We start from the raw sequence: 26008 nt of genomic DNA, 5'->3' as shown, positions 1-26008 counted from the left end.
CTTCTCTTGGTTGTGATTAATTCCTTAGACTTTCCTTGTGTTTTGATGACCCTGACAGTGTGGAGGGGTACTGGTCAGGTATTTAGTAAAATGTCCCTCTAATGGGATTTGTCTGATGGTTTTCTTATGACTAGACTGTGGTTATAGGTTTGGAGGGGAAGAAAACAAACAAAAAGTACCATTCTCATCACATCATATCAACAGTACATATTATCAACATGACTTACCACTGTTGACATTGACCTTGATCACATGGCTAAGGTCGGGTTTATCAGGTTTCTCCACTGTAAAATGACCACCCCCTCCCCTTTCCACAATGTCCTCTTTGGAAGGAAGTCACTGTGTACAGCTCACACTGAAGGAGTGGGAAGCTATGCTCCACCTCCTTCAGGGGGAATAGCCACATAAATTACTTGGAATTCTTCTGCAGAGGGAGATTTGTCTCTTCTCTTCATTTATTTATTTATCCAATCATTGGTTTATGACTTACTTTGGGTTATGATCCAATACTACTTTATTTTGCTGCCCAAATTGTTCCAGTTCTGGCCTCTGGGAGCACCCTCAGTGGGCTCCTGATACTCAGTCACTATTTTCTTTTTTAAGCACTTCCTTATTTTCTGGGCTGTAAGATGCTCCAGGTTCATCTTGTCTATTTTCTGCTCCAGTTCTAGAATCAACCACTTCTCCAAGGAGTCCCAGTTCTTTTTATTAAGGAATAGTATTAAAAACCAAGATGTGGGTCCCAAGTGTGCTTGTAACAACTAGCTGCTGGGGTATCCTTATTTCCAGGCCCTGTCAGTTGTCAGAGCCAGGAATATGTGTACTAACCTGTACAGCTACACATGTCTATAAGTGTTCCCATATGTATCCATCTTTATCTGAATAAAGCTAAACATGAGTTCATCCTGATGTGCCTAATTCCAATCCATTACCACATGGAGCATGCTAGCCTTAATGAGTCATTTTTAGTAATAACACCGTATTAGATCTATTTTGCTAGGTACAGTGCCAAGCTGTTTACAAAGATTATTTCTTTTGTAATCCCCAACTTTTTAGGTAAATACTATTGTCCACAATAGGAAGAAACTGAGACACAAAAAAAATGGCGTATCTTACCTAAACGCACACAGTAAGTGGTGGGGTCTGGACACGAGCTATATCCTTCAGCTTCCATGCCCACCAAGTGACAGAGAACACTCTCCCTACATTCCTCGAACACTTTGGGGAAGTTTCAGTTCTGAGCAATTAAGATGCAGATGCAATTCCTGGCTCTCACCAACTATTGTTCAGTTCACACTTTACCTCTGTAATACTTCCCCACTCCCTTCCCCAGGTTGCTCCCCATTGAGATGCTAACGGGAAGACAAGTTGCCGAGTTACAACCTGACTTGACAGCTCAAGAAAAGGGGTGCTGGTGCAATGGCGCGGATCAGCTCTACCTGACCCCATGACTTTTCAACCTCTGGCTAACCCCGGCTGTGTATTATCTTGGGTTTTGGTAACTTGGTAGTAATTAAGTTTGAACAAGCTGCTCTGCTTTCATGGAGTTTAAAAAAAAAAAAGAGTATTTTTTTTCTGTTGTTAATTAAATCATCTACAAGAAAGATAAATGTGCAGCCCACACTTACATCTTCTAAAATATCAAAGGCCTGATTAGTAAGTGTTATGTTCAACCTCAGGCTTATTCTGCAGATTCCTGGAAATAACAGGAACCTGGAGGGAGGGAGCTTCGAAATATTTACCAATATTCACTTACTTGAACATTCATTCATTCATTCATTCTGGGTGATCTAGAAAGAGGCAACCTGTATAGCACAAAATGTTCCTGTGGGTTTTGTTTCAATCAACCTACTGAATTAAAAACATCAGCAGTGAGCAGAAAGGAAGAAAGAGAATTCTTCAGGCCAGGTCGAAAACCACTTTTTTCAAAAGCCCACAGTCCCCTCTGTTCCCTGTGTTCTGTTTGGTGAATTTTTCCTGACAGTCCACGGTTTTATTTGCCAGAACCACAACAAAGGGGGTCCTTGAGTTTCCCTGAGAGTGTTTCCTCAGGCCTGCACCTCTCCTAGACCTCACAAAGGTGTTATTGTTGCTGGCTTGCTGGGCGCCCAGCACCTGAGAGAGATCAAAGGCACTTTCTGATGCCAGCATGACCACAGTCTCGCCCGCACCACATAACATTAAAGCTGATGATTAATCCCCTTGGCCCAGAAGGTCCCTTCCCACTCCTAAGTACAAAGCGGGGAGGGGGTGGGGACTTTATTTCCAGCATAACACGACCATAATAAGCTGGCATTTTATGGCCCTCATTCATTGCAGCCAACTGCAGCTGCCCATCAAACTCAGTAAAGCCCAAACAGTTGCTTGGTGTGAGCCTTTTATATCACTCAGAAAGTGTAATAAGAATCCCATCATTTCTGAGTGTCTATGATGTACTAGGTTTGTATGTATATAATTCATGTCATCCGGTAACCCTGTGAGACAAGCACCATCACCCCCAACGTAGTGGATGAAAATCGTGAGGCTCAGAGAAGTTAAGTAACTCATTGCAGCTCACAGGGCTCAAAAAGTGCATGAGCAGATGTTCAAACCCACATCGGGGTGACTCTGAAGCCAGTGCTGTCTCCATTCATCTATGGCACATTAGCATCTTGCACAGCACAGTCAGGCATCAAGGAGGATGCACTTGGGAATCAGTTGGAGCTAGATCTGAGTTCTCACCTCCAGCCTATAGCATTGTGACGCTGGGAAAATTGCTGGACATTTTTTTAAAAGATTTTATTTATTTATTCAGAGATGGAGGGAAGGAGAAAGAGAGGGAAAGGAATATCGATCAGTTGCCTCTTGCATGTGCCCCGTCTGGGGGCCAGACATGCAACCCAGGCATGTGCTCTGGGTTGATGCCCAACCAACTGAGCCACACCAGCCAGGGAAATTACTTGGCTTTTCTATGTTTCAGTTACCTAATTTGTAAAATGAATAATTTCAAAAAGTATTATCCCAACTAAGAGACAAGAAGACTGAGAAGTGGGTATGTCACTGAGTCACTCATAATCATTTAGATTGGATTCTGCTCAGAAATCTAAATTGAGTCGGGTAAAATGCCTGAAAGTCAGACTTCACAGGGGAAACCAGATTAGACATAACCCAGGGAAACTGGTGGGTGATTTAAATAGGTTCAAGTCTGTGTTCAGTGAAGACTAGCTAGCACATATAGACTCACGTCAAGGAAGAGAAGGGCTGGCTGCCCCTGGCGGGCACCACTGCGTGAGGCAGCCTCAGGCCTCTGTAGATCTCTCCCTGCAATGACAGCCAGGCTTTATTTACACTAGGGCGGCTGAGAGGAAAAAGAGGCTGGGATTCTTAAACTCAGTTAAAGAAGATCCATTTACAACTTTGCCCAGAGAAACGAATAAAAGGAAAACTTTTTTTTTTTTTTGGTGGGCAGAGGTCAAGGAAATCTATGTCCTTAAAGTCCAGCACAACACAAATGTCCCCTCGAGAAGATGTCCCGAACCCTGGACACTGCCCAGGCATAATAGTCCCTGTCTCCTTTCTGCCCAACAACATGAGGGCTAGTGATCATAAGCTAACGCTTGTGAAGTGCTTACTTTATGTCAATCACATTACATAACCCCATTTTACCCTCACAATACTGTGAGACACATCCTACAACTCTCCATGTTTTGCAGAGCAAGAATCAGAGGCCCACAGGGGTTAAGTGCCTTGCCGAAGGGCCCATACTCAGGAAGTGGAAGAACTGGGATTGGAAGCCAATCAGGTTGGCTCCACCATCTCTGTGAAGTGGGAAGCCTTGTGTGAGGGTAACTTGCACAATGATTGGCACATAACAGGTGCTCAGTGTCACAAGTTCATCTGAATCTATACATTCGTGGACCTTGCCTTGTAATACCTGGTATAATTCTATCTCATCAATGAGAGACCCTGTGTCATCCTTTTATCCCCAGGGTTTATTAGCAAAGTCCCAGACACAAGAGTAGGGGATCAATAAATAAGTAAATGTATCAATATGTACTCGACCAAAATATTTCACGCTGAAAAAGGCTCATTGGTGGTCTCTGTTATTAAACAGTTTCTCATCGCCCATGATTCCCTTCATAGTTCAGAGCTTCTGCCCTGGACTGCATCCCACCATAACCCGTGCTCTTCTCCCTGCTCCTCCCCTATTTGCCTTCCTCTTCCTCGCCCACTCTCCCCACTCTTTTGCCTATCTGGGAAAAATCCAAGGAGTCGTCCATCTAAGTTTAACAGAGTAATGACTTTTAAATAAAAATATGGTAGAAATGGGTACTTATCGAAATGGAATGCTTTCAGACTCATGCATTTAAAAAAGATATAAATTTTAGTGCAAGCACTAAATTTTAACTGCAATCTTGGAGAAAGCCTTTCCACTAATTCATGGAGAAAAATTAACAAAGTGAAAATTGCTTATCAGTGTTCTTTTGAAGTCATGATATGCAGCCTAATTCTATAGATCATCAGGCTGCTCCCAGGGAGATAGATTTATATTGATTGAGAGGGAGCTCAGCGGCCAAGGAAAACAGACACCCCGTGCGGAGAAGACTCAGTTACCCATTAGGGAAAGATCAGTCTGGGAGCCAGGCGCTGTCACCGTTGGATCCAATTTCACCCCTCACGCCTCCCTGGCTCTCTGGCCAGAGGGGTGTTAAAGGCAGACTCAACCATTTCACACTTTTTAAGAATTTGTCCCCCAGAAAAAAGATCTGGCAAATCTACTCAAGGCTACTGGAGGGAGAGCTAGGCTTCCAGCTAGACAAAGCATGGGTGGCAGGAAGAGAAGGCTGTCAGGGAGCAAAAGGGCCAGCAGCTCCCATCTCCTCTGGGCTGCCCTCCCCGAGTGCAGCGCCCCTCCCCCCCGCCCGCCCTGGCAGACTCACCCCCATGTGACAAGAAGATGTTCCACAGATGACAGCCAACCGTGACGTCACTGGCTGTCCCTCACAGGCGAGGCCGTGCCCCTTCACATCTGTTCCAATCACTCCTGTGAGAAAGCAAAAACAAAACCCTCTTTAAAAAAAATAAAAAAGGATAGCTAAAAACAAGCATAAAACACTCTTTTTTATAGCCAAATAACATTGAGAAAGCAAGTGTTCCACATGTACTCCAGTCTCAAGTAGAAATCAAAGGAGAACACTTGCTGGCCTTGGGAAAGCTAGGAGACCTGTTTTAGTAACAGTGATAATAATAGTAAATGAAATTAGAATAATAAAGGCAGCAGCAATCAGTGATTCTGTGCTCGATCAATACCAGGCTGTGCTGCACATTTACATGCAGAGTCTCATTTTCTATTAACCTGGTCAGGATGACATGATAAATGCCACACATGCCAGTGGAGAAACAAAGGCATGTGCAAAGGTTGAACGACCTGTCCAAGGTCACACTGCTAGTAAGCAGCACAGCTGAATGGAATCTGGTTTAATACATCTCATTTCAGTCTCAAAGTCGCTGACGGCATGGTTTCATGAATGAAAATTCTTGGCATCGCTAAGTCACCATTCTTACTGCTACTTACTGCCGAACTAGCGTGGCAATGGTAGGGTGGTAGACGGTGAGCTTCTGTGAAAAGAATGCTGGGGAGCAGAGAGTTTCCCATAAACAGTATAACTCAGGCTTCTTCTCCATACAGATTGTATTCCTTGATCCTTGCTGGGCAAGCAAAGTTACCAATGTGATAAGAAATCTAAAGAGACTGGTAGAGCCTAGAACTGTCCGTCATTTATTCAAATACCCAACAGACACCTTCCACACACAAAAATATAAGTAGATGTAAAGTGGGAGCCAGAATCATGCAAACATTCCTTCCTACAATGAAGGCAGGAGGTGAAAAGTGCTCGGGAAGGACATAGGCTGGGACACAGAAGAAAACAGCTCCCACCGACCTTATCAGTTCCATGCAATGTCACTCCTGCTCTCCATCTCCAGCACTCAATACTCTTTCCCACTTGAAGACCTTTGCTTTTGCTCTCCTCTTTGCCTGAAGTGTCATTCCCCAACCTCTCTGCCCAGCTAACTCCCATTTATTCCTAACTCTACTATTACTTCCTGGGAAGGATCCCTCTATCCCCTAGGGAAGATGGAATCTCCCTGTTCAAGGTTCTCATGGACCCTTCGACATCCCTAGCACACAAGATGCCAGTAATTTAAAAAAGTCATACATCCTCTGCCTCTCCTTTTATTATAAAAGCTGCTGGAACCTGGCACTGCCATACGCACATGCCTAATGGCCCAGATCCCCCCACAGTTGCTAGCACAGAGCAGAAAGTGAAATTAAGAATGCTTGGGGATGCACAGATAAAGAAGACAGGTCCCTGTCCTGGATGCTCACTGTCCGGAGGGATGGGGAGAGAGCACTACCTGGAGCATTTCAATGCAGGGATTGGAATGTGATAGGAAGAGACACAGGGACAGCTGAGCTCATCTGTAGGGGTTGGAGGTGGTTTCCTATGGAGATGGGTCTATGCTGAGTTCTGTAGGCAAAAGTTGGGATGGGACTGTCTTTTCCAGTCACAGATCCCCAGATACTGAAGGCACTGTCTGTTCATTAAGCAGACCTTTCCAGAAAAGAGGATCTAGGGGCCACAGAAAGGCTTCTTTCGTTCTGACAACTTTCTAGGTTTTTGCAATGCTTTTTCCAAATTCTACCTTCCCAAGCACGGCAATATGTGAACCTCTGCTATTGTTCAGAGGCCCAGCAGCAGGGGGAAGCAGGACTCTTTCAAACTTTCTCTGCTGGTTATCATAGTAGTTAGGTCTGGGACTGAGTCTGTAAGAGCCCTCGGCCTCCTTCCTGGCTTTCACCAAGTCCCTAGCTCAGCTCAGCACTGTGGGGCTGCCCCTGCAGACTACCGCTCTCAGACGCCAAGTCAGCCAAGGTCGGCCTGGAGATCTGAGAGTTGAAGAAAGTCCAAACCTAGAGTATGTCTCCCCCACCCCTTCCCTGTGTCTGGTGGCTGCTTCTCCTTCACATCTTCAGCTCTGCTGACAGGGCCTCCGTGACTCCCACACCTACCGGTGTCTGCCACCCTTGGGCTCAGGTAACATCACCTCCTCTCTTTGTGCCTCCCACCAGGAGTAGTAGCAGCTTCCATTCTGCTGAGCTCTGGCTTGTGTGCAGGAAATGCAGCACTTGTTAGCTCCTCCATCATCTGGGTCAGCATTTCAGAATATTAAATTCCCTCTTTTTTATATACTTAGAGCACTTACATTTTTCTGGTGGACTCTTAAATATGCCAGTCCCAATCAAGAGCACAAAGGCCTTAGATCAGAAGAAACTTTGAGAGATATGAGCTCATTTTAACTGAGCTCTTTTTGCATGTTCTCTTTCTGTGCATCTCATTTTATTCTTACAGACACCAAATGTGACTGGTATACTCTTATCATCCTCATTTTGCAGATGAGGAAACCGAAGCTTAGAAATTAACTTAACCAGGGTCACATAGCTCAGGAAGCAGGGCTGGGAGTCACATCCAGGCCATCTGACTCCAAACTGCTTGTTTTTTGGTTTTTCTCTAAAATAAAAACAAAATAGCCAGGTGGTTGATGTTTACTTATCTGTGTATCTCAAAATATTTGTCCTGAAATCCTCAACAGAAAAGAGGTTGGCTCCTGCTGGTCCACAGTGTTACATATAAGTTCAAGGAATTTCTGATGCTGACCCACATTTATTGATTCCATGTATATAAGAACAGCAACATGTATCTTACAGGGTCATTCAATCGTGAAGGGAGTTAAAAATGGGAAAAAACAAACATTGTGGGAAACATTTTTTCTGTTTCTTCTCCAGTTAGTAAATTCACTGTTGATATATTGAGGCTTACAATCTTAGAACTAGAGTGTTATAATGAGACAAAAAAGAAATTGAAGACAGAAAGACGTTGTATAAAATGAAGAAAATAGACAATATCATACGGTTGCTCTGATACTGAGGAAATGTTTAAAAATGAAAGTGATTAATGGTAGCTCGGTCACCACCACCACTACCACCATGACCCTCAGCACCCTCGTCACCATCACCATCATCATCATCATCAACATCACCTTAACTCCTTAATAAGAGACAGAATATTATTTCTTCCTTTCTAGTGCACATATCAGGTATCTAAGATAGGCTTGGTACCATGCTAAATGCTTTCAATCTTATCTCTTTTAATCTTAACAACAACCATAAAACATAAATACTCTTTCTCCCCTTCAACAGATGCAGAAGCAAAGAATCAGAGTAACTTGTCCAAGGCCACACAGATGCAAGCAGCAGGATTTGACCAGGATTTGACCTCGTCCTGTCTGATTCCAAAGCCCATGTTCTTTCTGTACTCCCTCACTTTATGATGTTATAATTGTCTTATATAAAGGAAATATATTTGGAAGTATCAGTTACCATGGAACATTAGTAGGCACCATGGGTTTTGAGTTACTAAATCTGAGTTTTGGTCCCAATTCTGCCACAAACAACCTGAAAGTTTAAACTGTTTCCACATTCATAATGAGGGAAATGGATTGCAAATGTAGGTCCTTTCTCAGCCGTTCTAAGTACACAAAACACACAGTGCTTCTTCTAACATACCAGGTAAAACATCTCCTTACTGGAAACAGGAGGGTAGAAAAAAAGGCCTCCCAAGATCCTCCATTCTCAACGTTCTGTGGAGACTTCGATAACCTCGGGCCAGACTCATGTGGCACCGGCCAGACATGTGGCACCGGCCAGAGGCAGGTCATGTCCGATTTCCCCTCAAGAAAGGTTCTCTCCACTCTGCCAAAGGTCCACTCGATCCCACAGCAGTGCAGAGCTGACATCCTCTGTGAGACCACTCAAACCTAGAGCTGACATACCGAATTTTCCCTTCGATCACACAGAACTCGGAGAGGCCATCCCAAGAAACGAGGCCCAACACAGGGAAGGCAACCAAGGGCAGGAGGGACTTTCCCCTCCCTGAATAAACACATTTCACAATCCAGAGAGGAATCATGGGCTGCACATGCAACATCAGGAAACAATTCACAGGATGAGATTTTGACAAGCGCAGCCCTCAACACGGCTGGGCCCCTTCATATGACTACACCAGTGTCAGTTTATTCAGCATTCTGCAGAATGTTTGAAGGGAAAATGAGCAGCTGAAGAAATAGGCACACACACACAAACACACACACACAGTGACGTATTCGAATGTGTTTTCCCTGGGACTTGCACAATGCTCAGCTGATGATAGTTGCTCAATAAATTTTCATTCAATGAAAAAACAAATAGAAAAGAGCCGAGATTACTGGGTCGATGCATCGATTCGGGGTCTCTTATTTAAGGACTCCTGCTCCTCGACATTCACAAGAACATAGTTCATATCAGGGAGTATGTTTTAAAACAAAACAAAAACAAAATTAAAACAAAATTAAAAAAGGAAAAAGTAAAACTTCATGAATGTTCCTATTTACCTTATATGCTATCTCCCTCTCTTCCATCCACTAACCATCCATCTTTCCATCCAAACATTTATTGAATATCTACTGTATTTATGTAAAAGAAAAAAGACTTTGCAAATGTTATGATTAAGAGTAGGTTATCCTATAATTTATAAAGCCACAAGTGCTTTGAAAACTTTAAAGGGTTATATAGAAGAAAAACAGCCCCAAGTTCTAGCATTTGTGTTATAATTATCTCATACTTCATAGCTATAAAAAGTATTTTATAGCTTACAAAGCATGCTCAAATGCTGCAACCTTCATTTAGCTTTTAGAAAATCCTGTGATATGTGTTATTTTATTTCTAGATCACAGTTGAAGAAACTGAATTTCACAGAGGTGAAGTAAGTTAGTCAGGTTTATTTAGCTACTTAGAGGCAGAGGCAAGGATCACTAGGATCTTGAGTCTCCTAGTCTGAAATTTTCCCCCTGTGTCTGAAAAATAAAAGTCTGCTACAAATACATTGGCATCTTTAAAAATAACAACCTCAGACATCTCTGAAGAAAAAACGGATGAGAAGGGTTTTGAACATCACCTAAGATATATCAACTGGAGACTCTTGATCAGGCCATTTGGATGAATGAAGGACTGAAAAATTCCATTGAATGAGTTGCTCGACTAAGCTGGCTAAAAAGTGCATAGAGTCCCTAGGAAGGAGGCCCTCTGAAGATACCAGCTTCTCATATGCAAATCCTCCACCAATGATTGTAAGCTCCTGAAAGGGTAAGGATTATATTGAGAACAGTGTCTCTGCAGAGGACCAAAGACCAGTCTATACACACAATGACAATGAATGCTATCTTTTGACTAATATGTATTTATTTTATAAGAAGTATAATGTATGGGATGGCATTATAATGTACTTAAAAATATGGACTTGTTCATCTCGTGACTTTGGTTAAGTTTCTTATTTATGTCTTAGTTTCCACATCCATATCGTCTGAACAACAGTACCCTCCTCTTAGGACTGTTATAAGGATCAGATGTGTTACTACACGCCAAGTGCTTCCAGGGGTGTCCAACCGGTGGCCCACGGGCTACATGCAGCCCAGAATGCCATGAATGCGGCCCAACACAAAACTGTAAATTTACTTAAAACATTATGAAATATTTTGTGTGTGTGTGTGTGATCACATGTCTCAATGTATTTAATCTGTGGCCAAAGACAACTCCTTTTCTTGCAGTGTGGCCCAGACACGCCAGCAGGTTGGGCACCCCTGGCTTGGACCAGTGCTGCTCAACAGAACGGCACTGACGGACATGTCCTGTACCTGCGCTGGGCACAACAGTCGTCACCGGGTGTGCACGGCAACTGAGCACTTGAAATGTGGCCCGTGCAACGGAAGGACTGAATGTTCTACTTGATTCGATTTTAATTAACTTAATAGCCACAAGTGGCCAGTGGACACTGTATGGAACACTGCAGGTTAGAACAGGACTAGAACTATATGAAGACTTGTCATTTTTATTATTTTTGTTATTATTTTTGTCCTCAGATTTAGGATGGAATCTCATTTCCATGCTCTTGAGTAAAGGCCTTGACCTCTAGAACCAATTGTAGAACAGTCTAAAAACGTAGAACAATTTCTACATCTGAAGATTCTGGATAACAACACTTACCTTACAAAATTGCTGAGGGCACATTCATGTATGTGGAACATACCAGTGCTCAATAAGCAGAAGATCTCAAATCCAAGGACCTACAGAAGTGTTTGGCACAAGTATAAAGCCTTCTGCTTAATTCTGAACATGCCTACCCCACCCATGCCGCCGAGCCTTTCCTCGTGCTATTCCCTCTGCTGAGAAGAGACTTTCCACATACACCCCATGCCCCGATGACCGACCCGGGGAACACGGGCTGCGTTTTGCAGATGCAGCCTTTCCATCGGAAGCCTTTCAGGACCATTTCCTCCCCAACTCCCCCAGGCACCCCAGCTAGGGAAAATCTCCAGAGCTTCTTTCTTTGCACTTCACAGCCTGACACTGTACAGATTCTGTCACTGGACCTGTGATTTCTTCATTTATGTAGCTGCCTCCTTCCACTAGACTATGAGCAAACTGAGGCCTGGGCAGGTTTGACACTGCTCACTAATTTGTGTTGTTTAATAAGTGAATGAATGTGTTCGGCATCAGACACACACTAGTGAAGCACATGACGTTTTCTACATAAAGGTGGCAGGTTAAATCATGGACAAATGCTCTGTGTCTTAAAGATGATTAATGGTGATAGATACTGGGGAGTTTTGACTGACAGTTCATGGGTAATAGTAAAATTACCAGAGCCTCACAACACAACTTGTGTGGAATTGTCAAAATCACTGGTAAAGAGTAAAGGTCCTAAAATCCTTGAGATTATTGAAAGATTGTCTTGTGTCTGACATTTTGCAAATACTATTGTATTAAATTCTTATAACAACCTTGAGAGGTAGTTATTACCACACTGTTTTACTAATGGGGAAATTAGACCAAAGTTTTTCAAGTAACTTGCCCCAGGTCCCTTAGATCTAGGCTGGGGAAGGAAGGTGTCACATGCAAGCCTACCTAACTCAGAGTCTCATAGAGCCTGCTGCACTGAATTCCTCTCTTTTCAACTACTTGCAAGAATTCGAAGCATTCGAGACAGCATAGCTGAACTCCGATTGCTGTCAGGGTTTATTGTTATAATGCCACTACCGCAAGCCCAAAAGGTTCATCTCAAGCCCAATACATGAAGGGGAGTGAAACAGCTGAGAAGATTTCTGTGATCCTGGTGTTTGACAATGCATCAACTTGGCTTTGAAAAAGAGGTGGTTTAGAATTCATCCAATTTAAATCCTAAAATAGGTTTGCCTTTAAAAAAATCCTATGCAATAAGTCTACAAAATAATTTTCTACACCTTGACACAGTCACCGTTTCCCCTCCCCCACACTCCGCCCTCCCAGAGCCAGAAATACAATAGGGAAGGTCTTTGTCTGAATGAGCTGTGGGAGACTTTTACTAGGTATTTGAACTAGTTAGGGCGTAACAGTTAAGAACCAGGGCTCTAGAAGTAGACTGCCTGATTTTAAGGTTGGCAGACTGGGCAAATCATTCAACCCTCCTGTGCCTCAGTTCCCTGGTCTAACAGGAATGATGACAGCATATGGCCCATAGGACTACGGTGAAGATTAAGTGAGTAGAAAGCACCTAGATCATAGTTTACTCCATGGATTTTTGCCATTGTTGTTATACTGACAACTCCCAGTGTTGGTGTTAATAGCAGGGCTTGGCATGATGGTTCAGGCACTCCCTTTCAGCATGGTGTCTGCTATGCCAGAGTTACTTGGGTTTATTTAGACTGATTGGAACACATTTGTTTTCTGTCCTTGAGCATACACTGATGACAGAATAATGGGGGGCCCAGGGGAATAAGAAAGATGATGTACAAGGCAGTAACAACAATCCAGGCTATCGCTTTAAACATGAAGGGAAACCATGAGCTGCATGTATCTCTAAAGCCACAATAACGTATAGCACCATTCATGCTGCAATCCAGCTTGGTGATGGCATCTCTCATTTCCGTCTAAAGGCCACACTCTTCCATAACTTTTGCCTTTCAGAAGCCAACACCAGAGAGAGAACAAAGAAGAGACCCTCGGATTACTGGGTCTTACTTCTTTGTTCCTCCCTTCTAACCCAAAAGATCAAATCTCAGAGGTAGGCTAATATGCAATAGCTGGGAAATCTGAGACTTAGGAGAAAAATCCACAGTAAAGACAAAGCAAAAACTTGATTTCAGAAATTCCTTTCTTCCTAACTTCAACACAGCTTTCAGATTACTTGGACAATCTCATCTGTGACCTCATAAAAGACAATTTTCTCACTCATAGGCATTAGACATATAAAGGGTCAAGTTGAAATCCAATCCAAATAACTCACAAAAATTACTACTTTCTAAAATAAAGAAACCAAAAGTAAGAGAACTGGCCCAAGTACCATACATATATCTGATGAAATTTATCCTTAAACAGATCTAAAACTATGACTCTAAATCACACAGTGGCCTTCTGATATTTTATAAATTAATTCAACAGCTATGTATCAATCCCCAGTTATAAGCCAAGCACTGTGCTTATTAGGTGCTAGAAAACTAAAGATGAAAATTGCTTCCTTTCCTTCCACAGGATCCGTGTCTAGTCAGGGTGGAAAGATGCACAGGCAGACACTGTTAAGACAGTATGCAACGGTCACGGACTCACATCTGAGTAAGTCTAATGGACGTAAGGAGCCCTGACCCCTGATCTAACTTGGATGGTCAGGGAGGGCCTCCTGAAGTAGGTAAGGCAGGAGTTATGTCAGTCAGCTAGGGGGAGGGATAGAAGGGCATTTCAGTAAAACAAAGACACAGGAGGGAGAAATAATCACATGATGCAAGGGTGCTGGGCCTTGTCTTCTGTGGAATTTGCGTGGTGGCACACTCTAGGTCTGGGGTTAGGTGGATTTATATTTGATTCTCAGCAGCACCACAAGTTTGCTATGCAAGCTTGCATAAGCTAACTCACCTCCTTGCACTTCACAGTCTACTTGGGTGTAAGGTGGGCATAATGGCCCCTACTTTACAGGGCCATGATTCCTGGTTAGCACTGTACATCCAGTGACCCAGGAGCCACCCCCAGTCCTGAGCAAATGGGGACAGCTGGTCGCCCTACATGTAAGGCAAGTAGCCTTGCAGCTGAGATATAGGAACCACTAAATAAATGTTAGTATCCCGTTCCTCCCTGGAGAGAGTGGGACTAAGTTACCTTCAGCGACTTTTTCCTTGCTCTAGACAAACGGTCTCATTTATAAAATTATCTGAAGGTGTCTTGAGGTGTGGAGATAGGAACTGGCAGCCCTGACAAACCCCTCAGTGACACAGAGCAGACCCATGAGATGCTTCAGGAATATGCCAGGAGGAGACGGTACTTGCTCAGACTCTTCAGGACACTTAAACTAAAGGGTAAGGCCTTAAATGTCAGAGAAAAAGACCTCACTCGGCAGGCAGGCTCTCTCTCCTCTCTCCACAACCTCTGATGCCAAGCTCGGCACCTCCTCCCCTGGTATGAGTTTCGGTTCCATCAAAAACTTCCAGAGGTTTTGTTGGGGTTAGTTGAACATTGACAGATTCTTCAAAGCCTGGAATTCACTCTGAGAGCCAAAACCAGGCCACGTTTCTATGGAACTAGGACGTCCCCAGGGGAAGGTCACAGGCCTCCACCACACCTAGACTGATTAATCTAACCTTGCCCCAAGCTTCAGACAGGAAACAGAAAAGAAAAATAGATCCTGAAGCTGGATCCTGATTTTACTCCCCCACCTCATTCCTGGGAAAGTGAGGGTAGGAGTGTAAACTGACCCCCACCACCGGGTAGGAGTCAGGCCAGCGAGTCAGAACTAAGTGATGTGTGGAGCAGCTGGAGAGAGGAACAAAAACAAAAACCTGAGCAGGATAAAGAGCCCAGGGTTTTACCCCAATGAATGACATGTGGCTGAAATAGTTTCAAGGAGAACAAAGGCTTAGGTAAATAAATAGAGTGCAAGATGAGAGCAAAAATGAATTACAGAAAATCCCAAGAGGAATATGCTGGCATTTTTCAAAAACTATAGTTGAAACGACATCTCTGCTTCAGCAGAGATCAAGATGGAGCCCTCCCCTTCCTCCTATGCACCTGCTCTCCTATCTCGTGCCTGTCCCAGGCCCTAACAGGGAATGGGTGGCAGCTAGAAAGTGCTTTCAGGGAGGTACTTGCAGACACCACCATCTAACTCCCTGCACGACCTCAGGCAAGTGAGCTGAGTTCCTCGAGCCACTGACATCATATCTGTAAAAGGAAGTGAAGATTTCAAAGGAAAAGGGTAAAAATACAATCTTGTTTTGAAATAACAGAGTTGGCACATGTTAGTCCCTGAACAGTATTCTCTCCCTCCTCCGTTCAGCAGGATTACATTCGAGAAACATTTACGGACGTTTCCAGCTCTACATCAGGAACTGCACTCAGCGCTGAAGGGGGGAATAAAACTTGAAAAACACATCATCACTGTCCTCAAAATGCTTACAATCTCCTGGGAGCCAAGGACGCTGGTACACAGCAGATTGAGGGCAGCTGCCACAGAAGCACAAACATGCCTCGAGCTGGAGGAAGTAGCTCCTCCCTCCCATGTGGCTCCAGGTAGGCTTCCTCACTGAGGCCCTTTCCTCCTTGGCCTGATGATCAGACCTCCCGTCCACCTGGGCCCTTCCTGAAAGGCTTAAGTCTTCTTCCCGACATCACCATCATAACAGCTAACACTTCTGTAGTAATTACATGTACCAGACCCTATTCTAAGTGCTTTATGTAAATTAGCTTACTTAATCCTCACAACTACTATTATGATGCCAATCTTGGAGAAGAAAAACTGAGACTGGGAACCCATTCATGATCACACAGAGAGTGGGTGATGGCATGGAAGAGGAACCCAGGTAGTCGGGCTCTGGAAATCATGCTTTTTTCCCAACCATTATGTTGGGAAGGGTGTTATGGGTATTCTCTTACATGTTTGGGGGTTATACATAGATACACATTTTTGTTGGATATATGCTATATATCCATATAAGTTTTCACTCTTCCTCTGCTCTCTCTCCTTCAAAATTCTGTATTTCAAAGGGAATACCATCTCAAAGCACCTCCAGGCAAACCCGGAATGTGTCCAAGTCAGTGCAGGCTCCTTGTGAGCTTTTTGGGGCGATGACTTCCCGGACCTCCTCCATTATCAGCCAAGACAGCAAATGGATAATAGGAAGCAGCTACCCCTTGCCAGCCCTTCCAGCTTCCATTCCAACCTGTTGCACTGTCACTGGGCACGGTCCCCCAAAGATGGCCAGTCCTTCTCAACATCCCATCCTTCCCACATACTGCCATTTGCTTGCCAACCTTCAGCGTAAATTCTGGCAGGCCCTCAGTATTCTTTCCCTCTTCACTCTGCCTTCTTTCAATGTCACCGTGTGGCCTTGGTCAGTTTGGGCTATTACAACAGAATACTGTGAACTGGGTGGCTTGAACAACAGACATTTATTTCTCACAATTCTAGAGAATGGAAGTCTAAGACTGGGGTGCCACCACGGCCAGACCTGGTGAGAGCCCTCTTCTTGGTTTACAGATGACTGCCTCCTTCCTATGCCTCACAGCAGAGAAAGACAGAGCAAGCTCTCCTGTCTCTCTTTTGAAGGAAATGAGTCCCATTCATGAGGGCCCCACCCTCAGGACTGAATTGTCTCCCAAAGGTCCCACCTCCTAATACCATCACATTGGTGGTTACAATTGCAACATAGGAATCAGGGTAGAGTGGGGCACGAACTCAGTCCATAAAATGGTCCCAGGAAGAGATGGAAGGATCTCAGAGTCCCTAGTTATATTAGAAGAGAAACTCCCTGAATTAACACTGTGGAGACAGCAATAACCGATTATCAAATTTCAGAAGAGTTTGGAATTCTACCTATCATGTTAAAGGAAGCTAATTGTCAAACCATACACACAGAAAAATAGGTTGCCACTTCTATCAGTAACATGTACTCTACACTAAAAGATAGGATTTTGAACATAATTTCTCCCTTTCTTGATGACCTATGGTTGTTAGTATAACAAGGTGGAAGTAGAAATTAACTTTATTAAGCAACAAATACGAGGCATTAGGCATATTTGCTTCTTTCTTGCACTGATGTATTCTCAGCTCACTCCTAAAAAATCCACTTCTCTGATGCCTATTAAACCACCGACATCTCCCACTCCACTCCCGATGGCCGGGCTGTGCCATTCTCATGTCCGCAATGCCAGCGCCTCGCACAGAGCTGCTCGGTGCTGGTGCTCAGCAACTTTTATTCCCCTTGACATTTTAAATAAACATTATCAGTGAAGTATAATGTGCATGAAAGGGCCACACATTTTACATATGCACTTTAGTGAAGTTTCACAAAGTGAACACAGCGATCTAGTTCCACAAAGAAACCCCCCAGCCCCTTTCCAGACACCATGCTCACCAAAGAAGACCACCATCCGGACATCCAGGTCACAGCGTCTGCCTGATTTTCAATTTTCAAACCATTCAGTATGTTCTCTCTTGTACTAGCTTCTGTAATGCATGTTTATGAAATTCAATGTATTGCTTCTGGATGAGATTTTACTTTCTGAATATACCAACCATATATTTATTCATTCTATTTCCTGATAGCATTTGGGGGTCTGTTCCCAGTTTTTAGCTATTAACAATTAATGGTATTCTGTGTATTCTTGTATATATTATATTTTTGGTACACATTTGTGTTGGATATGTATGCCTAAGAGTAAGACTGCTCAACCATAAAGTATGGAGACAGCACCAAACTTCTTCCCAATGTGTTGCACTAATTCACACTTCCACTGCAATGCTTGAGCACTCCAGGTGTCTTGTATCCCCATCGACACTTGGTATTACCAACCTTTTTAATTTTAGTCAGCCTGGTGGGCACATACAGGCATGGCAGCATGGTTTTAAATGGGAATTTTCTAATGACTAATGGGGTTGAGAAACTTTTCATATTCCGTTATCCACTTGGATATCCTCTTTCCTGCAAAGCCATCCAAATAACTGTTACCATTTTTCTGTCAGCACGGCCAGTGTTTGCCTCAGATTGTAAAAAGTCTTCATGATACTCTGGATGCAAGCCCTTTGTTATATGTATTACCAATAGCTTCTCCCACCGGGTGGCTTGCACTTTCATTTTTTAAATGGCATCTTTTGATGAAAAAATGTTTTTAACTTTAATGTAATACAAATTATCAACTTTTTCCTTTACGTTCGTTTGCACTTATATTTGATGTCCTATTTAAGAACTGTCTGCTTAACCAAAAGTCATAAAGATCTTCTATATTGTCTGTAGCAACTTTATTTTTGACATTTATATTAGAGCTACAGTCTATTTTGAACTTATTTATTCATGCTCCATTGCAGAGAGGGGTGGGGGGGGTACTTTGATTTTAATCCAAAAGGCATGCTACTTTTCTTTTCCTATTTCCAAATAACACAACAGCGAAAGCTCTGCATAGCAAAATGCTCATTACCCAAACTTCAACAGTGACCAAATACATCATGTAATGCAACAAAATTTCATTAGAAAGGAAAAAAAATTGTCTAGTGTATTGTATTTTGTTAGGATAAAATTTAAAATAAGTGGAAAGGAAAAAAAAAAGAACCTTTAGGGAAAGGACCAATAGAAAACTGGTACATTTTCTTTGACTTTTATCCCGGTAGAGGGAGGGACATACAAAAATACAAACTATTAAAGTGTTGGAAATCATTTTCACAATTCATTAAAGCACTGATCCAAAGTCAATTATCAGAAGTTAGATGGGAAGGCTTGGTACCCATCTCTCATTATTTCTTTTATCATTTTTTTAATTAATGTTCAAATACAGTTGTCTCTATTTTCCCATCACCACTTTTCTCACCCCACCCACAATCCTACTCCCCTTTGACTCTGTCCATGTGTCCTTTATACATGTTCCTTGGTGACCCTTCCCTTTCTTTTCCTCATTATCCCCCTTCCCCGTCCCCACTAGTTACTGTCAGTTTGTTCTTAATTTAAATGTCTCTGATTATATTTTGCTTGCTTGTTTGTTTTGTTGACTAGGTTCCACTTATAGGTGAAGTCATATGGTATTTGTGTTTCACCGTCTGGCTTACTTTACTTAGCATAATGCTCTCCAGTTCCATCTATGCTGTAGCGAAGGGTAGGAGTTCCTTTCTGCTGCATTGTATTCCATTGTGTAAATGTACCGCAGTTTTTTGATCCACGCATTTACTGATGGGCACCTAGGCTGCTTCCAGTACTTGGCTTTTGTACATTGTGCTGCTATGAACACTGGGGTGCATAGGTTCTTTTGAATTAGTGTTTCAGGGTTCTTAGGGTATAATCCCAGCAGTGGAATTGCTGGGTCAAAATGCAGTTCCATTTCTAGTTTTTTGAGGAAATTCCATACTGTTTTCCACAGTGGCTGCACTGGTCTCCATTCCCACCAATTATACTAGGGTTTCCTTTTCTCCACATCCTCTCCAACACTTGTTTTTTTGGGTTTTTTTTTTAACCTTTTAACTCCCTTCACCCATTTCTCCTACCCTCCTACCCCCCACTCTGGCAATCACCAATCTATTCTCTTGTTGTTTTTATATTCCATTGTTTTTATATTCCACATATAAGAATTTTTTTTGAGAGAGAGAGAGAGAGAGAGAGAGAGAGAGGGTGGGGGCAGGGAGGGAGAAAGAGAGAGAGAGAAACATTGATGTGCCTCTCCTACACCTCCAACCCAGGACCTGGCCTTCAACCCAGGCATCTGCCCTGACTGGGAATTGAACTGGCAACCCTTTGGTTCACAGGCCAGCACTCAATCCACTGAGCCACACCAGCCAGGGCAAGAGATATCTTACATAATTTGTCTTTCACTGTCTGACTCACTTCATTTAGCATAAAGCCTTCAAGGTCTATGGATGTTGTTGAAAATGGCAAGATTTATTTTTTTATGGCTCAATAATATTCTATTGTATATAAATTATATATAAATTCCATTTGAATTAATTTTTATGTATGGTATAAGACAAGGACTAAAATTTTACTTTTTCTCATATTGATACCCAATTAATGCAAGACCATTTCTTGAAAAGATAATCCTTTTCTCATAGCTCTGCTCATAAGTGTCCATATATGTATGGGTCAGCTTCTAAACTCTTTAATCTGTTTTCCTCTGCTTTATTTGTCTACCCTCGCCCCAATACCAGTTTTAATTATTTTATAACAAGTTTTGTTTCTGGTAGTAGTGAGCCCTCCCATTTTGTTCTTCTTCAAGGTTGTCTTGTGTATTATTGGCCTTTTCCATGTAAGTTAAAGATTTTCAATCTGGTAAGATTCCTATTTATCTTTCCTAGTCATAGCTCAAGTGTGAAATCAATACCACTTTCTTGGGCAAACTCTTCCTGATCCACTCTAGCAAAATGAGGTTAGACCCCTGCGATCTCCCATGCGTGCTTTCATCAGACATTCCCCACACAATATTATGATGACTTCCTTTCCTGTTTCTATAACTCGGAGGCGAGTTCCTTGAAGGTAGGGACTTTGATTTGCTTATATTTATATTTTTAGTACCTAGCACAGTGTCTGGTGTTTAGTGAGGATATGTTAACCTGTTGGTTAAAGGCAGGAAAAAATATATTTTTTCATAGTCAGCTATTATTTCTTACTGTAAAAATCTTCTATATTTTACCATAATTCTAAGTCAATAATGCTGGCTGACAGTCTGAGAATGGTCCTCAGCCTTTCCTATAGTGTGTGGACTCTGTGACAAGTGTCATCTCAGCTTTTAGAGGTCTTTTGTTTTGTTTTGATTATTTAACTTCAGGATTCATTTAAATGAATGAGTTCACTGTGTATCTCCACTAAAAAAATGTAATGAATGCCCAGATTAGAAACTGAATGAATTACTACCTGAAGTTATTGACAAGTTATTTAGCATCTTCTGCCAAACATCAGAGAAATTTCAAGTTTAAAAAGATATCTTCACACACTTATTCTAGTAATAGCTAGAAGAAACATAAAGACCATCCAAAATCTTAAACAACTGTTGCCTAACAAAAAAAACCCCCAAAACCCCCCAAAAAAAATTTGACAAATTTTCTGTCTTCAAATTCCCTGTCTTTATTTCAAGGCCCACTGCCACAATCTATTTCAGGCTACCCCCCTCTCCTTCACTCTTTCCTCCCCCAGACTATTGTGTATGAAATTACATAAAGCCCTGCTTGGAATGAGTCTCTTGCTTAAAACCACCTTCAGTGGCTTGCCGGTGCCTGGGGGAGGAGAAGGAAGCATGAGCTTTTTAATAGGGTGTTCAAGTACTGTTAATCTGTCCCCACTGCTTGATCTTTATGACCCCGTCTTTCAGGAACCCCTTGTAGGTATCATGAGTTTTAGCCAAGTTGAAATGATTACCATTTCCCCACCTCATCTCAGTGCCTTCGCTTATGTTACTCTTTCCATCCAGAATACTCTACATTTCATTGCTTCCAGTGGAGAAAATACCTATTATCTGGGGTTCAGTTCAAAGGCTACCCCTCTACTTTGCTGATGTTCTGGGGTATCACTAGTTGTGTGACCTTGAGCAAGCTACTGGAGTTGATGAGATTATACAGGTAGACTATCCAGCACATTACTACCATGCTGAAGTCACACAATGAATATTAAAATCTTTGTCCATCCCTTGCTTCGCTGTTTCAATTGAACAAATAGGCCCTTTTTCAAATGCCTATAGAACTTAGCCTTTAAGTTATGTCTCTGTTTCTTTACATTACTGTCTTCACCATAGGAACTAGTATAGTGCTTAGCATATTGCTTATAAACAAAACTATTAACTAAGGCACACATTTTCTGGTTTAAGTGCTGGGGTCTGAAGTTGAATATGAATATGACCAGATCCCATTGTCCACAGAAAGCTCCCAGTCTATGTGGAGGAAACAATAATGTAATCATATTTTTAAATGTTTAAATGTTATTGTCTATGTGCTACATGAAGTGGTAGAGATGTGCATGCGGGAAAGAATTCTGAGGCCACATGCACTGGGCCAGGCAGCAATGCTACGCTGCAGGAAAGAAGGCGGTGTATGCCCAAGAGCCACATTATTCAGGCATGTTTAATGTATTTCACAGAACTGAACTCTGAACTTTTCTTTACAACTTTCAGCTGTGAGAGACCTGAATATGGAATATTGATACCGGTGGGAGAGGTCCCATCAGGTTTTCACAGTGGTGAGTCACAAGGCTGGTACACTTGAACTCTCTAGGCTACGTTCAGCTCAGGAACCTGTAGCAATACAGATCAAGAGCCTAACACATTCTCTCTAAACAAAAAGTGAGAGCCTCAGCTTTCTCTGGCCCTGAACTTTTGGTTCAAAGATTATCCATGTTTTATTTTTTTAACCTTTTTAATAAAATCATCTATGGCTAACTCAGTTAACCCAGGCTTGGGTGAAGCTTTATAATTGTAAGAGGGAGAGACCTGGAGTCAGACAGAACAAGGCCTCCTCTCCATTCCACCCCAACAGCTGCCTGAGACTAGGTCTCACTCTTGTCTTTCAATGGCATTGGTAAGACCGTACGCGCATAAGCTTGTGGTCCACATCGGTATTTTCTAGGTAAACAGTTAGGCAATGCCCAGCTCATGATAAGAGTGCCAGATCAGTACACTTAGGGCTTCTTTTATGGAGTCAATCCATCTCATATTTGGTCTTCTTCTTTTCCTGTTATCTTCTGTTTTTCCCAGCATTATTGTCTTTTTCCAAAGAACCCTACCTTCTCATGACGTGCCCAAAGTAGGACAGCTTTCAATGATGCTTTAGGCTTAATTAGCTCTAGTACCCACGTTTTCATCTTTCTGGCGGTCCAAGGTGTCTGTGGACTCTCCAACAGCAGGTTTCAAAGGAATCATTTTTTTCCTGCCTTCTTCACTGTCCAAATTTCACATCTTTGCACAGTAATTAGGAACACAAAGGTGCGAATGATCTGAGCCTTGGTCTCTGATGACACTTCTGCATTCTTGGTGATCTTTTTTAATTCATCCATTGCTGACCTTCCAAGTCTCAGCTTCTCTTTATTTCTTGGCCGCAGTCTCCATTTGAATTGATGACCGAACCAAGGTAAGCAAAATCTTTTAACAATTCCATGGCGTCATTGTCTATGTTAAAGTTGTGTGTTTTCTGTAGTCATGACTTTGTCTTCTTGATGTTCACATGTACTTATACATATATGCATGCATTTATACATGCATATATACAATGTGCATAAAGATGTGCACACATGTTTATATGAGAGTTTATGAACTCCCACAGCAGGACAGAAACTCCATGAGAATAGGAATTTGTCTTCGTTCACCAGTGTACCCAACACATCTATAGCAATGCCTGGCACATAAAAGGGAGACGTAATGCAGTTGTAAAATAATGGAATACGTCTTTGAATTTCTCTTGCCTACTGTTATCATTCATAATATAAATCTGTTGAGGTCACATCAATCACAACTAAACATGCATAGCACTGTCAGACACTGTTCTACATGCTTTACAGACATCAGCTTTTTTCTTCTTCAAAGAACTCTGTGGGGCTGCTACTATTATTGTTCTCATTTCATCAGTGGGGGAACTGAGGCACAGAGTGTCAGGTGACTTCCCAACTGGAACCAGGATTTGAATCAGTTATGTGTTCTTAACTATTGTGTTATGTGTCCCTAAGATTATTCATTTTCATTGTCTTCATAAGTCAAATTCTTGCATCAAAGTCATAGTGCAGAGTATGATGAGGATTAGAATTAGAGAAAGTCGGGGTGAGGGTGATGCTGCTCAATGACACAACTGAAGACTAGTTCAATGTTTCTATATTCCAAGAATGTTTTCTTCTTTCCTAGTCTACACTTGGCTTCAGGGTGCCATGAGGAAATCCCTAGATCCCAGTATGGTGAAATCAAAAAAGTATTTCTGTTTGCTCTTTAAAATAACTTACATGAATGCGCAGTAAGAGAAAAATGGAAAACAAGGAAATTAGCCAGGCCTATGGAGAGATGATAAGGAAGCGGCCAGCAGTTCAGACGAGAGGCTGCGTCGCGGGGTGATAACTGGAGATGTGCACTTTCCCACCAGCAGCTGCTGGCATGCGAGTCCCAAAGTAAACATTAGTGCTCAGGGATATTAAATGGATGTGAAGCACCATGTGCTGAGTTTCTGTGCCATGAAAAACAGTGGACCTTTGGGGTAAGCCTCCTCTTGTAAGCAGTGACGTAAGTGCAATACTAGACTCTGGGCCCCCAAACAAACATTTTCCCAGCAGTCTTCTACCTTTTGAACTTGCAGTGGGAAGTCTTCCTAACAGGTGGTTGGCAGTATGGGAACCTGGGGCTGGGTCATTCTGTGTTTTTGTTTCCATTCCCAAGCTCAGTGAAGGAAAACAGCAGCTCATCTTTTCAGTCATATGTGATTACATGAGAGAATAAGTAGAACCTGCTGGTTAAAAATTTCCTCTGCATATTAGATAAGTTTTTGAAGCTGATGAGTTGGTCAGAGATTTGCTGGAAATCAGGAGCTCGGCAGGGCACAAAACTCCCATAGATTGGGTCGAGCCATTCTGCTCCATTTTCTTGGTGGCACTTGTTTCATGGTTGACACAGAAGCTGCACCAAAGCTCACGTGAAGTCATGGGGAGAGACACCCAGATCGGGGTTTAAGTCTTGATCCAGCCCTTCCTGACCCTATAACTTTAGGCAAATCCCTTTACCTCCTGGCTGTCAGTTTACTAAACCATTTTAGGAGACAAAAATACCTGCCTGACAGTTTGAAATGGCAAGTCACCACACAAATGAGACTAATACCAACGTTAACCAACAAAATTAACTTCAACTTTAATGTCACTTATCTCCCTACTACACAGTCAAAAAATAGCCAGCCTGGTTTTATTTCACGTGACTGACAAAGCCTCAGACACCTGGGATCATTTCCTTTTCCTAATTTGTAGATGGTGCAGCATAATGGGGCCAGGGGCCCTGGCTGGTGAACTAGGGAGCCCAGTGTCCAACTTCAATTCTGACTGTGATGTGCTCGGGAAACGCGGATGACTCGCTGTTTTTCTGGGCCTCAGTTTTCCCATCTGCAAGTTGAAAACTCTGGAGCAACCTTTTAGTTCTAAAGCCTATGAGCACTCACTATCCAAACAGAAGCAAGAGTTATCAAACTACAGAGGTTACCATTTCAGGGCAGGTGACAACTTTATCTTCTGAGTTGCATGGCACAAAATTTAGAGATGGGCAGGACAGGGTAGGACAGGGGGAGCTGGCTGTATTCCCAAGGGTCCAGACTCTTCCCAACTTTCTGGCCACAGAGTAAAAACTGGCCTCCTGACTAAGGCCAGTCCTCTGCAGTCCAGAGATGCCCAGATCTTCGGGGAAGCCTAGGGGCCTGGGAACAGGAAACCCAAAGCTCTCCTTCCCACACATGTCTTCTGCCCCTTGCCACAGCTCCTGCAGCTGCTCAGGTCTCAGGCAGCAATGGTTCTCATTAAACTAAACCTCAACTGAAAACGATAAACTCAAAATCACATTAACAAAGTCCTCCTCCCCCCCGGCTGACCCGCATCCAGGAACTCCTGGACTTGTCCTTGCTCTCTATCTGCTCAAGCACTGACACTGCTCTTCTCCTTCCAAATTCCCTGGCATGACTTCATCTGCTTTTCTAATCCCCTCCTTTCCTTACAGACTGTCTGCCTCTTTGGATCCACCTTCTCTTTCTTATTGGATGTACTCCCTCCTGCCCGTAGCTACGGGCCTGAACCTGGGCCTGGCTCCTACTCAGCGCAGTTCAGGTTTGGTCTGACTCTTCTACTTGGCAGCTTCGCGTCACTTCTGCTTCTGACCCGTGTGCCCAGGGCCACCTGTCCCACAGGCTGTCTCCTCTGGGCACCAGGTGACATCTTCCACCTT

General features: G+C 42.8%; 1 protein-coding gene across 6 annotated transcripts in view; it reads right to left on the bottom strand.

Moving 5' to 3' along the window:
* Positions 1-26008, bottom strand: part of FGGY (FGGY carbohydrate kinase domain containing) — a 383752-nt gene that overhangs the window by 159237 nt on the left and 198507 nt on the right. For all 6 annotated transcript variants that reach the window (XM_024571119.3, XM_045204327.3, XM_045204325.2 and 3 more), the window contains one exon: positions 4920-5023. In XM_024571119.3, the coding sequence (XP_024426887.2) occupies positions 4920-5023 (104 nt within the window). The remainder of the gene's footprint in view (positions 1-4919; positions 5024-26008) is intronic.

Source organism: Desmodus rotundus, chromosome 3 (assembly GCF_022682495.2).
Source record: "Desmodus rotundus isolate HL8 chromosome 3, HLdesRot8A.1, whole genome shotgun sequence".
NCBI lineage: Eukaryota > Metazoa > Chordata > Mammalia > Chiroptera > Phyllostomidae > Desmodus > Desmodus rotundus.
The sequence above is the reverse complement of the archived record's forward strand: the minus strand, read 5'-3'. Positions and strand labels throughout refer to the sequence as shown.